Genomic DNA, 13,403 nt, shown 5'->3' on the forward strand with positions numbered 1-13,403 from the left:
TTATAAATGTAAACATTGTTTTTGATGGGATGATGTTATCTTGTTACAATTCATACTGGCCTGTAACATGCAAATTGAGTACATGATATACTTAAGTCTTATGATCTATAATAGTGCGAACAGTTGTAGAATGAGAAGCCCGTAGAACCCTGAATTACAAAGAACCTTTGTCCTTTGTTCTTTGTCTTGAAGATAGACATCAAGGCAACACAAAAGATAACATCTTGGTCTGAAGTTATTGAGGGAAACAGACCATCTAGATTCAGATAAATCAGATCAGGACAAAAATCGGATCTCCTGAAGCACATACAATGCTCCAGTTAGATACATATAATGCTCCAGCTTGATACAATTCAGTTCTTGATTCAAACTCATTTGTTCATTTCAGATTTGAAACCAGTATTTTCTAGATTTAATTTGCATTCGTTACCCATCAGCACAGAAATCTGAAATTATTTCCCAAAATTGATGATTTATGCTGTTGGTTTTTCATATTAATACCTAAATATCTTTTACAGGGATATTGGCAGAACAACTGAAATGACCAGAATGATGATATAAAAAGGATTGATTGACATTGTATGTGTTGAATGTCACTGTGTTTGCCCCGGCTCCAATTCATGGATTCTTCAGAAGAGAAATGTCTTTAGCAATGTACTGTCTCCCTTTCAGCCTGATAAACGGAAGTAATCATCTTCATAATGGCATCACTAGAATACGCAAAAATACAATATATGGATCTCTATTGTGTACTTTCACCATTTTCTGATATTTGCTAATCTGCTGTATTTTTGCATTTAAGTAAAAAAATAAGAGCTTGCAACCTCTTATATTTAATTGATTGAAAGGTGTTGCATGGAACAGGCCCTTCAGCCTACCACGTGCACGCTGACCATCGATCGCCTGTTCACACTAGTTCTACGCTATCCCACTTTTGCATCCACTCTCTACACAATAAAAGCAATTTTACAGTGAGCAATTAACCTGCAAACCCACATAAAATTTCCGATTTGGGAATGGGAGATGGCTGTCCAAAGGAAAGGAAATATTCAACATTCAAGAGAGTTTATCGTCATGTGTCCCTGATAGGACAATGAAATTCTTGCTTTGCTTCAGCACAACAGAACATAGTAGGCATGACTACAGAACAGATCAGTGTGTCCATATAACATTATATAAATATATACACTCATGATTAAATAAACTGATAAAGTGCAAATAACAGGTAATGGGCTATTAATGTTCAGAGGTTTATCCGAGCCAAGTTTAATAGCCTGATGGCTGTGGGGAAGTAGCTATTCCTGAACCTGGTTGTTGCAGTCTTCAGGCTCCTGTACCTTCTACCTGAAAGTAGCGGGGAGAAGAGTGTGTGGCCAGGATGGTGTGGGTCCTTGATGATACTGCCAGCCTTTTTGAGGCAGCGACTGCGATAGATCCCCTTGATGGAAGGGAGGTCAGAGCCGATGATGGACTGGGCAGTGTTTACTACTTTTTGTAGTCTTCAGAGATCTTCAGAGATGTGCAAGCCCAGGAATTTGAAGCTCTTGACCCTTTCAACCATTGACCTGTTGATATATACGGGACTGTGGGTCCCCATTCCAAAGTCCACAATCAGTTCCTTGGTTTTGCTGGTGTTGAGGGTTAGGTTATTGTGCTGGCACCATTTGGTCAGTCGGTCGATCTCTCTTCTATACTCTGACTCGTCCCCATCAGTGATACGTCCCACAACAGTGGTGTCGTCAGCGAACCTGATGATGAAGTTCGCACAATGACCGGCAATGCAGTCATGAGTATAGAGTGAGTACAGCAGGGGGCTGAGCACGTAGCCTTGAGGTGCTCCCGTGACACATTTCCACCAATACGAACAGACAGAGGAAGTCGAGGATCCAATTGCAGAGGGATGCGCAGATACCCAGTTCTGCGAGTTTGGTAACCAGCTTAGAGGGGATGATTGTATTAAATGCCAAGCTTTAATCAATGAATAACAGCCTGACATATGAGTTTTTGTTGTCCAAGTGGTCCAGAGCGGAGTGGAGGGCCAGCGAGATCGTATCCACCATTGATCTGTTGTGGCGGTAAGCGAACTGCAGTGGGTCCAGGTTTTTGTCGAGGTAGGAGTTGATTTGCTCCATGATCAACCTCTCAAAGCACTTCATCACCACAGGCGTTAGTGCCACTGGTCGATAGTCATTGAGGCACGTCACCTTACTCTTCTTGGGCACTGGTATAATTGATGCCTTTTTAAAGCAGGTGGGAACCTCAGACCTCAGACGTGAGAGGTTGAAAATGTCCGTAAAAACTCCAACCAGTTGTTCCGCACAGGTTTTTAGAACACGACCGGGTATACCATCAGGTCCAGGTGCTTTACGAGGGTTCACCCCTCTGAAGGATTTCCTGACGTCGGCCTCTGTGACTGAGATTGAACTACCATCACAGCGAATGGGGGCTCGGGAAGGCACATCAGTATCCTCCCTATCAAAGTGTGCATAAAACGCATTGAGCTCATCAGAGAGTGATGTTTCGCCGACATTCGAGCTGTCTCCTGATTTCGCCTTGTAGGAGGTGATTACATTCAGGCCCCACCACAGCTGCCGAACATCTGTCTCATCCTCCAGTTTGGAGCTGAAGTCCCTTTTGGCCTTTTTGATGGCCTTACCAAGATCGTATCTGGACTTCTTGTAGACCACAGTATCATCAGACATGAATGCCCGGTGTCGGGTCTTCAGAAGAGTGCGGATCTCAAAGTTCATCCAAGGTTTCTGATTTGGGAAACACTCGGAAGGTTTTTGTAGGGATGCAGTCCTCCACACATTTCTTTACGAAGTCTGTAACGACTGTGGCGTATTCGTTCAAGTCCGTTGCCGAGTCCCTGAACATTGCCCAGTCTACAGACTCCAAACAGTCCTGGAGTTGTTCCTCTGCCCCCCCCCCCCCCCCCCCCCCCCCCCCCCACTTCCTCAATTCTCACTTCTGGGGGTGCGCTCTTTAATTGCTGCCTGTAGGCAGGAAGAAGCAGCACCGCGGTATGGTCTGATTTACCGAAGTGAGGGCGAGGGATAGAACGATAGGCATTCTTGATGGTGGTGTAGCAGTGGTCGAGGGTGTTAGGTCCTCTGGTGCAGCAGGAGACATGTTGGTGGAAGTTGGGGATTGATTTCTTGAGGTTTGCCTTATTGAAGTCCCCAGCAATGGTGGTAAATGCCTCGGGGTAAGACGTCTGGTGTTTGTTGACCACGGCGTGCGGCTCCTCCAGTGTCAGACGGACGTCTGCCTGGGGTGGGATGTAGACCGCGGTCAAGATAACGGAGGTGAATTCCCTTGGATGGTAGAAGGGGCGCCAGATGTTTGAGGTGTGGAGAGCAGGAGTTGGACAGGACTGCCACATCTGAGCACCACGCAGAGTTGACCATGAGGCAGACGCCCCCTCCTCTCCCTTTCCCAGTGTACGGTCCATACGGTGGATGGAGAACCCTTCAGGCTGGACCGCTGAGTCTGGGGAGCTGGGGATGAGCCATGTCTATGTGAAACAGAACACAGAGCATTCCCTCAGCTCCCTTTGATAAAGCAGCCTTGCCCTTAAGTCCTCCACTTTGTTTTCAAGCGACTGTACGTTGGCCAGTAGGATAGTGGGGAGAGGGGGCCAAAGTCCCCTGCGCTTCATTCTGACCTGAAATCCTGCCCGTCGGCCACGTTTCCAGACACAATGGAGGCTTCCCCTTTGTTTCCAGGTACTGTACTTGCTGTACCTGCTGTTTCTGCGAACCTGAGCTGGAACGGGGATTCCCTCAAAGTCGGCAGCTCCAGCTTCATTGTTCTTGGAAGATCCAGCCCGTCGGCTCTGGAGGTTGTCCCGGAGTTTCCACGTAACGTACCTGTGTTTCTCCGTCGGGTCGGATGATTTCCAGCGAGCGTGGGAAAGTTCAAAGTCCGGGGCTCCCACAGCTGCGGGAGATCGCGAAATCGCAAGAGCCCAAACAGCTTGTCCGAAACGGCACCGATTTCTGCCATTTCCCTGATCCATGTGAGTCGATGGAAGTTGTAGGTAAACCTTTTATGTTCTGGTGCTTCGCAAAAGTCGCCGCAGGCAGGCGCCATCTTGACCTTGAAGGACCAGGGTAACTGCAGAGCGTGGAAGATGGTGGGAGAAATGGGAGTGCACTGGGGTGCTCAGGAAATTCCTTCTCTCCAGAGATGCTGCCTGTCCCACTGAGTTACTCCAGCATTTTGTGCCCATCCCAGGACATAAAGGTTGGTATGGGAATGAGAAGAGGTTAAAATGGTTAGCAACCAAGAGATCCAGTCGGCCTTGGTGGATGGAGTGCAATTGTTCACTAAAACAGTCCCCTAGTCTAAGCTTGATTTTCACAATTTATCTGCAGTTTCTTGTGTCTGGTTGTAGGTCTTTCTAATGTGATTTACCTTTTCTTAACACTGCCAGAATGTTTTAAAATAGATGTTAAACAAAAGTGGCGCTACATTTTGTTTGCACAATGAGCAATAGTTAAGTAACCTATCAACAGAAAATAATTGGCAAGAGGCCATCCTCTTGTATTACCAAACCTATATAAAGCTGGAAAATGAGGCATCTCTCTCATTGCTGTCAAGACAAAGAGGATTCAAGAAATCTTTCCTTACCAGAAGCGGTGAGTTATTTACAGATATTAGCAGGTAAAGAGCAAATAATGATATAGTTAGTACAACGTAAAACATTAACCATTCACCAACCAAACAAAAGCATCCAATTTAGCAGCAACAATTGATTCGTCAGTTGAATTTAAATTTGATTCACTTGCTTCAGTTATCGATTTATTACAGCATTTTCTAAAGCGTCAAATTTTGCATGTATGATCTCAAAATGTTTGGATGCTGTTGCAACAATGGAGTTAATGGCGAAGCTGAAAATCTGAAATTTGAACTTTAGGTATCCAAAACATAAAGTTAAAATCAATGTCTGTATGTGGTATATAAGGAAGTAGTTGAGGAAATGGGGTAACAGAAAACTAGAGTGATCAATGGTTGGAGTGGACTCGGTGGGCGGAAAAGCCTGTTTCCATGTCCAAGTGGGGCCCAGCACAAATTGGAGGAACAGCACTTGATATTTCACTTGGGCAGCTTACACCCCAGCGGTATGGACATTGACTTCTCTAACTTCAAGTAACCCTTGCTTTCCCTCTCTCTCCATCCCTCTCCCTTCCCAGTTCTCCGTCCAGTCTTACTGTCCCTCGCCATTTTAAAAACTAACGGGGTTTCTCCCTCTCCTAGCTTCAGTGAAGTTTTCCACCCAAAACATGATGTTACCAGCATTTTCTACTTTTATTTTAAATTTCCAGAGGTGTGGTGCTTTAAATTTCAATTATTAGTGAAGACCAAGTTATGAAAATCTTTACTTAAAAATGATTTGGCAAAAATAGATAGAACTTTGAAAGACCAATCTGGATTTGATGCATTTTCAGTTCAGTATGAATGTGACTCCATGTACACTCAGCTCGATGTGATTGATATAGACTGGGATTGGGATGAGCAGTAGTTTGGGAGCTCTTGCAAAATGCCCTCTCCTGTTCTGTAACAATTCTGTTACCTTTGGGTTTATACACTGCGTGTTGTTTATTTTCATTAACATGTTGTAAAGAACTAACTATCAGAACATTGAAACTATTGAAGGTAGACAAAAATGCTGGGGAAACTCAGCGGGTGAGGCAGCATCTATGAAGCAAAGGAAATAGGCAACGTTTCGGGTCGAGACCCTTCTTCAGGCTGGTGTAACATAGAAAAGTATAGCACAGGAACAGGCTTTTCAGCCACAATGTCTGTGCCGAACATGATGCCAAGTTAAACTCTTCTCCTCTACCTGCATGTGATCCTTATCTCTTCATTCTCTGCATATTCATGTGCCTATGAGAGTTAGATAGAGCTCTAGAGAGTTAGATAGAGCTCTAGGGGCTAGTGGAGTCAAGGGATATGGGGAGAAGGCAGGCACGGGTTATTGATAGGGGACGATCAGCCATGATCACAATGCTGGCTCGAATGGCCGAATGGCCTCCTCCTGCTATTTTCTATGTTTCTATCTAAAACCCTCTTGGAAGCAAAGTTTAACTGTTGCAAAAGAGAGCCAAATGCTATCAACCACTTCTCACGATTATTTCTAATTTTATCCCAGTGAAGTAAGATGGCACAGTTCAATGCAGGTCATGTGGTGATAATGTCCCAGCCTACCTCTGCCAGGCAAAACAACTGGGGCACTGGACTGTGCAGCTGTTTCGATGATGTGGGAGTATGTAAGTATGTGCATGGTTTTAGACTGTCCAGCATAGTCCCATTTAAATGTTCCATTTAATCTTCTCTTCTTTAAAACACTTTCCAAGTTGCAAGTGAAACTATACTTCAGTAGTACTTCACTGTATGGTGCTTTATGAAGTGTTGAGATCATGAAATGTGTCCTATAATTGTAAAGATGTCCTTTTTGTTTCATTTCTGTAACTTTGGCCATTCCACACCCTGGAGACCCTGAATATTAAACTCGCCCACGGCGACACATTGTGCAAACAATTCATTGTTCATTGCCCAGATTGTTAAATGTCACCACCAATCTGGTGTTCTCACCATCACCACCAATAGCCTGTGGCCAGCAGGGTCCCTTTGTTAATGTGGGCATCTCGGCATGTATGATCTAACCCTGCAGCCTTGCTCCGCTGAGTGAACAGCATTACTCTGATAAGGAATGATACAGGGGGGGCATTGGTGTTTATTTTCAGCATTGATTATCTGATGCCCCGTTCACACAACCAGCTCCAAGTGTTGAGTTCTGGTCAGATTCGATAACTGTAAGTCATCAGGTATGAGATGTTAGTACTTCTAATAGAAGAGATGGTTTACCTGGATTTTCAGAAGGCCTTCGTCGATAAGATGCCGCATGTGAGGCTGCTAATGAAAATGTGAGCCCATGGTATCAGATGGAAGATACCAGCAAGTTGGCCGGTTGGCAGAAGGCAAAGAGTGGCCATAAAGGGGGCTTTTTCTGGTTGACTGCCAGTAACTAGCGGTTCCGCAGGGGTCTGAGCTGAGGCTGTTACTCTTCACGGTGTACATGATTTGGATGAGGGAATTGAAGGCTTTGTGGCAAAGTTTGCAGATTGTACAAAGATATACGTGGAGGGGCAGGTAGTGTAGGGAAAGCAGGGACTCTGCAGAAGGACTTGGACAGGTTGGGGGAGTGGGCTGAGAAGTGACAGATGAGGCAAAGTGTGGAGTCATGTATTTTGGTAGTAGAAATAAAGGTGTAGACTATTTTCTAAATGGGGAGAGAATTCAGAACTTAGAGGTGCAAAGGGACCTGGCAGTGCTGGAGTGAAGGTGAAAGCAATGCTAATATTTATTTCAAGAGTGCTACAATACAAAAACGGGGATGTAATGCTGAGGCTCTATAAGGTGCTGCTCAGGCTGCATTTGGAATTTTGTGAGCCGGTTTGGGCCCCATATCTGAGGAAGAATAAGCTGGCATTGGAGAAGGTGCAGAGGAGGTTGATTCCAGAAATAATTGATTCCAGGAATAATTGGGTTAACATATGATGAACATTTGAAGGCACTGGACCTGTGCTCGCTGGAGTTTAGAAGGATGAGGGGATATCTCATTGAGACTTACCGAATAGTGAAAGGCCTGGATAGAGTGAATGTGGAGAGGATGTTTCCACTAGTGAGGGAGTCTAGGACCAAAGGCCATTTCCTCAGAATAAAAGGACGTACCTTTAGAAAGGAGATTAAAATGAATTTCTTCAGGTAGATGGTGGTGAATCTGTGGAATTCATTGCCACAGATGGCTGTGGAAGCCAAGTCAATGGCTATTTTTAAGGCGAAGATTGACAGATTCTTCATTAGTAAAGGGTAGTCAGGGGTTATGGGGAGAAGGCAGGAGAATGGGGTTGAGAGGGAAAGATAGATCTGTCATGATTGAATGGTGGAGTAGACTTGATGGGCCAAATGGCCTAATTCTGCTCCTAGAACATATGAACTGCTTGCTGCCTCTGATTATTTCTAGGTTGCTGTGGGACGTTCTGTACAATTTGCCTTGGCTGTCAGGTTGCAGGGGACATGAACGAGTGTTGTCTTTGTGGGACTTCCATGGCTATGAGAACCCTCATCAGGACAAAGTACTCCATAACTGTAAGTAGATCTGATTTTAAAAAATGAGAACATGAAATAAAATGTCCATACTTTTTATAGATAAAATGTTTAATATCCTAGAGATTTATTCTATGTAAATATTTATTGGTTCCATAAAATAATTTGGGGATAACTCCAGAGTATTCAATTCCTGTCAAGTCTCCATTATTAACCCCCTAATTCGTTGATCTCTTGTCATGGTTCTTACCTTGGATGCCATCTTCCATCTTGTCAACACAGCAACAATTGTGGAGAATCCAATTATTGTCAATTTGCTCCTGTGCTGTAATCATTAAACTCATTCTCATTTAATCAGCTCCTCCATAAATGGTTCAACCTGCAAATGGTGCAGTTCACCCCGATGGCCTTTCGACACCTTGCTACCGTCAAATGTAGAACACAGGCCCTTTGCCGCACGATATCTGGGCTCAATTTGAGTCCAAATTCAAATCATCCCTTCTGCCTGCATGTGATCCATATCTCTCCATTTGCTGCATATCCACGTGTCTGTCTAAAAGTTGTATTAACACCACTATTATATCTGCTTTCACTATCACCCCTCCCGACACGTTCCACTCTGCAAAATAACTTGCCGTGTAAACTCACCTTAAAGCTATGCCCCCGAGCTTTTGACATTTCCACTCTGAGACAAAGATTCTCACTGTCTACGTCATCTTTGCCTTTCATCATTTTCTAAACTTCTATCAGGTCTCGGCATCCGACACTCCAGAGAAAACAATCCAAGTTTGTTCAACCTCTCCTTATAAGTAATACCAGCAGCATCCTAATAAGCTTTCTCCCAAGTCTCCATTTCCTTTCATCAGAAATGCAGGGAATACTCCAAATGTGGCCTAACTAAGATTTTATAAAGCTGCAACATCACTTCCTGACCTTTATAATGCTCTTACTGATGAAGATGAGTATACAATATGCATCCATTCCCACTCCATCTCCATCTCAAGGAGCTGTGGACTTGGACCCCAAGATTCCTCTGTATATCGGTACACATGATTAAAAAACTGAACTCAAACTCAGATTGTAACATCATAGGACTCAACAAATGTTTCATCAATTTTAACACACTAATCAACTAATAAAATTTCAATATGCTGCTGAGATTATACCCAATGTATTTGCATAAATAATAATAGGCATCAAAATTACAAGGGATGTCATTAGATAGACAAAAATGCTGGAGAAACTCAGCGGGTGAGGCAGCATCTATTTTCCTTTGCTTCATAGATGATGTCTCACCCGCTGAGTTTCTCCAGCATTTTTGTCTACCTTCGAATTTCCAGCATCTGCAGTTCTTTCTTAAGCAATGGGTGTCATTATGCGGATGTTGAAGGTTGTGTAGCAATAAAATGTTATATGGTCATGAAATTTATTATCAGTTACAGGAAAATATGATTTCACCTGATCGTATCAAAGGCAGCTTACGTAGAATCATTTGAAGTCCATAGTTCAGACCAACCTATTTGTAAAAATGTTTTAATTATTGATGCTAGGAATCTTAATTAAAAACAGAGAATATTGGAATCACTTGGCAAGTTGAGCAAAGCTTGTGGAAAGGGAAATGGTTAACATTTCAGGACCCAACATCAAAATTGGTAAAGAGTTGCATGACTTAAGTGTAGACTGTCTTCAACCACTGTAGATCAATGTGAACTCCTACAGATCCTTTCCCATATCCAAAGTTGCACAATAAATAGATTAATGGTAAAAATAAGAGGGAGAGGAAAATACATGTGACATCGAATAGGTGGCTGTGCATTTACTGGGAAGGGAGCAAGTTGCAGATTATACTATCATACTACAGGGCACAGATTTAAACTGAGAGGGGGAATGTTTAAAGGAGATATGAGGGGCAACATGTTTACACCAAGAGTGGTGGGTGTCTGGAACGAACTGGAATATGCAGGGAATGGAGGGATAGGGATCACGTGCAGGCAGAAGGGATTAATTTAATTAGTCCTGTCCTGTATTGTTCTCCATTAATGCTTATGTGTAAAATCTTGTGTTATTGCTCTTTTACAGGGAAGTCTCTGTAACGATTGGCTGATAACCATGTGTTTCCTCCCTTGTTCTCTCTGCCAACTTAAAAGGGAACTAAACAGTCATCACTGATATGATCAGTGTTCATCGTACGTACATTGCATTTCATGTGGTAAGTTGAGGCAGTCAGATTCTTCTGTGTAAGAATAGATTAAAGACTTAAGTAGAATGCTTATTCATTTTTACACGTTTTTCTTTCACTTTTTTTTCTATAGGGGGTTTTTGAAAAAAGATGTATTTTTTAATATCTGGGTGTTGTTGAGGCTAGTGGCACAGTGGTGCCGCTGGCAGAGCTGCTGCCTCACAACACTAGAGACCCGGGTTTGATCATGACCTTGGGTGACATCTGTGTGGAGTTTGCATGTTCTCCCTGTGACTGAATGGGGTTCCTCCTGGTGCTCTGGTTTCCTCCCATGTCCCAAAGGCTTGGGGGTTTGTGGGTTTAATGGCCTCTCTAAATTGTCCCCGGTGTGTAGTGCATAGATGAGGAAGTGGGATAACATAGAACTGGTGTGAAGGGGTTATTGATGGTCGGTATTGTCTCGCTGGGCCATATGGCCCGTTTCCATTCTTTATCTTGAGTATTAGAAAAGTGCCTTGAGTATTAGAAAGGCGCTATATAAATCCCATCCATTATTATTATTATTATTATCTTTCATCATTCAATCAATTTCTAATTGTGATGTGGAGATGGTGGTGATCCAAAATCAGTATTTTCTAGATTTAATTTGCATTCGTTGCCCATCTACATAGAAATCTGAAACTAATTCCTAAAATTGATGATTTATGCTGTTGGTTTTTCATATTAGCACCTAAATATCTTTTACAGGGATATCATTGGCAGGACAACTGAAATGACCAGAATGACGATATAAAGAGGATTGATTGATATTGTATGTGTTGAATGTCACTGGCTCCAATTCATGGATTCTTCAAAAGAGAAATGTCTTTAGCAATGTACTGTCTCCCTTTCAGACTGAAAAACTGGTCATTATCTTCGTAATGGCATCACTAGAACATGCAAAAATACAATATATGGGCCTCTATTGTGTACTTTTACCATTTTCTGATAGTACAGTTCTGATATTCGTTAATCTGCTGTATTTTTGCATTACTCTCTACACAATAAAAGCAATTTTACAGTGAGCAATTAACCTGCAAACCCACATAAAATTTCCGATTTGGGAATGGGGGGAAATCGGAGCACCTGGAGGAAACCCTCGCAGTCACATGGAGAAGATGTAAACTCCACACAGATAGCATCGAGGTCAGGATCAAGCCCAGGTATCTCTGGCGCTGTGAGGCAGCAGCTCTACCTTAATGCACCTCTGCTCAGTAACCTTTCAATAGTAGGTTATTCTATGCCGACATCAGAAATAGTTCCCCTCCATCCATCCGCCTACCTGGACTTGTTCTCACATTAAACAATACTGCAGATGTTGGTTGATGCTGATGACGGGTCCTGAAGTGAAACATCAAGTATCCATGATCTCTAGAGAAGTTGCGTGTCTGGCTAAGTTGCTCCAGCACTTTGTTTCCTCACATCTAATAACTTCTCCTTCAACTCCACACGTTCTCCCCAGATCAAAGATGATGGGCACTCACATTGATGATTCATGGGGAAGAAAGTATAACTACGAGGAATTTCTTCTTTAAGGCTGTTTGTAGCACACGTACAGGTTACTCACTTGCTCCAGTGGAGGAGCAGAGGAATCAATAAATGTTTGATGTTGTAATGTCATGTAAAATGTTAGAGCAAAGGCAAAGATGCAGAAAAGGACACAGTGCTGGAGTAACTCCGCAGGTCAGGCAGCATCTCTGGAAAGCATAGATTGGTGACATTTCGGCTTGGGAACTTTCTTCAGATACCATTAGTCTGAAGAAGGGCCCCGACCCAAAACTTCACCTACTCATGTTCTCCAGAGATGCTGCCTGAGTTACTCTAGCATTTTGTGTCATTTTTGTAAACCAGCATCTGCAGTTCCTTATTTTTACTATAGCAAAAATCCTACTGAACTCTTCAATGTTCCTTTCTGCTGACGAATTCTTGTCCTCACTTTAAACATCCTTGGCAATTCCAGCCTGAAATTGTGCAATGTCTGTAAATCTCTACTTGGACATTTGTACGTTGGTTCATCCTCACAGACTGAGTTCTTCGTCCTGGTTCAGTAATGTATCTCACAAGACTTACTGTGGCTGTGACATGGAAATCCTCAGCTACACGTTGCAGTGTGAAAATTAGATTAGTTTGTGTGATGATCCGAAAGGAAAGTGGTTCAATTAATAATATTCAATCAGCTGTGGCACCAAATTCACCCCCTCTTCACAATCTGGAAGCCACAATTGACTCGAGATTGCAAATAGTGTTCAATGGTAAATTAAACAAAGTGTTCCCAGCAGAACTGATGGCATTTCTTCACGCCTAATAAAATTGTTAGTGATCCTTTCTCAATTTGTGTGCAGTATTCTTTGTTTCACATGCATAGGTTGGGATATGGATCACATGCAATCTGAAGAGATAAGTTTATCTAGGCATCATATTTGGCAAGGGACATTGTGCACTATGATCTAAAGAGAAAACAAAGCAAATGATGTTGGCAATTCAAGTGCAGCGTTCATAACATGGCTGATGGCAGTGCCTTGGTCATAATGTGAAGCCTGCATTAGGTTCACATCACATGACAGTGAAACCAGGAGGATATCCGTTGACATTGATCTGTTTCTGTTGTTCATCGGTTCAATATCAATTTCGTTTAAAAATCTGGTGCAAAAGTGTCTGAACCGTCACTGGATCAGGCAAAAATATGGAATAAATATGAATCATTATCGGAAGGGAGCAGAGGATTCTTTCATGATAGTTTTAACTCTGTTTTCAATGGGTTTCAGTCATTAGCGTCTACCATCATACTCATATACAACAACACTAACTGTATGTAGGTGTATTTGGACTGTTTCAATAACACACTGAGATGGTGGGAGTACTTCAGAACTTTCTCCAAAACACATAACTCATCGTCAGCATCAGATGAGCTGATTACAAGATCGTCCGTCAGACAGAAAATTATCAATGCCGTCCAATATTTTACCCATGGGATTGGAAGATTTCTGGTGTGGATGCAGAAACTAACTGTAGGGGTGTAGTCCTATATGGGTGCGGTCCTGCTCCCCAGTCTCCTTCAGGGGAGAAGATT

The 13,403-nt window shown here is 42.9% G+C and overlaps 1 protein-coding gene across 1 annotated transcript; it reads left to right on the plus strand.

Moving 5' to 3' along the window:
* Window positions 1-4,609: 4,609 nt before the first annotated feature.
* On the plus strand, window positions 4,610-10,296 carry LOC116972649 (placenta-specific gene 8 protein-like). Its single transcript, XM_033020443.1, has 4 exons — window positions 4,610-4,643; window positions 6,158-6,275; window positions 8,033-8,157; window positions 10,195-10,296. The coding sequence occupies exons 2-4, from the start codon at window positions 6,167-6,169 to the stop codon at window positions 10,282-10,284; spliced, it is 324 nt and encodes a 107-aa protein (XP_032876334.1). The 5' UTR covers window positions 4,610-4,643; window positions 6,158-6,166; the 3' UTR covers window positions 10,285-10,296.
* Window positions 10,297-13,403: the final 3,107 nt, after the last annotated feature.

Source organism: Amblyraja radiata, chromosome 1 (assembly GCF_010909765.2).
Source record: "Amblyraja radiata isolate CabotCenter1 chromosome 1, sAmbRad1.1.pri, whole genome shotgun sequence".
In the NCBI taxonomy this organism is placed as follows: Eukaryota; Metazoa; Chordata; class Chondrichthyes; order Rajiformes; family Rajidae; genus Amblyraja; species Amblyraja radiata.

Excerpts from the sequence above, each read along its gene's own strand:
- LOC116972649 (XM_033020443.1), top strand. The coding sequence starts at position 6,167 with ATGGCACAGTTCAATGCAGGTCATGTGGTGATAATGTCCCAGCCTACC. Across the intron at positions 6,276-8,032 it reads TTTCGATGATGTGGGAGTAT|GTTGCTGTGGGACGTTCTGT; the intron begins GTAAGTATGTGC and ends GATTATTTCTAG. Across the intron at positions 8,158-10,194 it reads GGACAAAGTACTCCATAACT|GGAAGTCTCTGTAACGATTG; the intron begins GTAAGTAGATCT and ends GCTCTTTTACAG.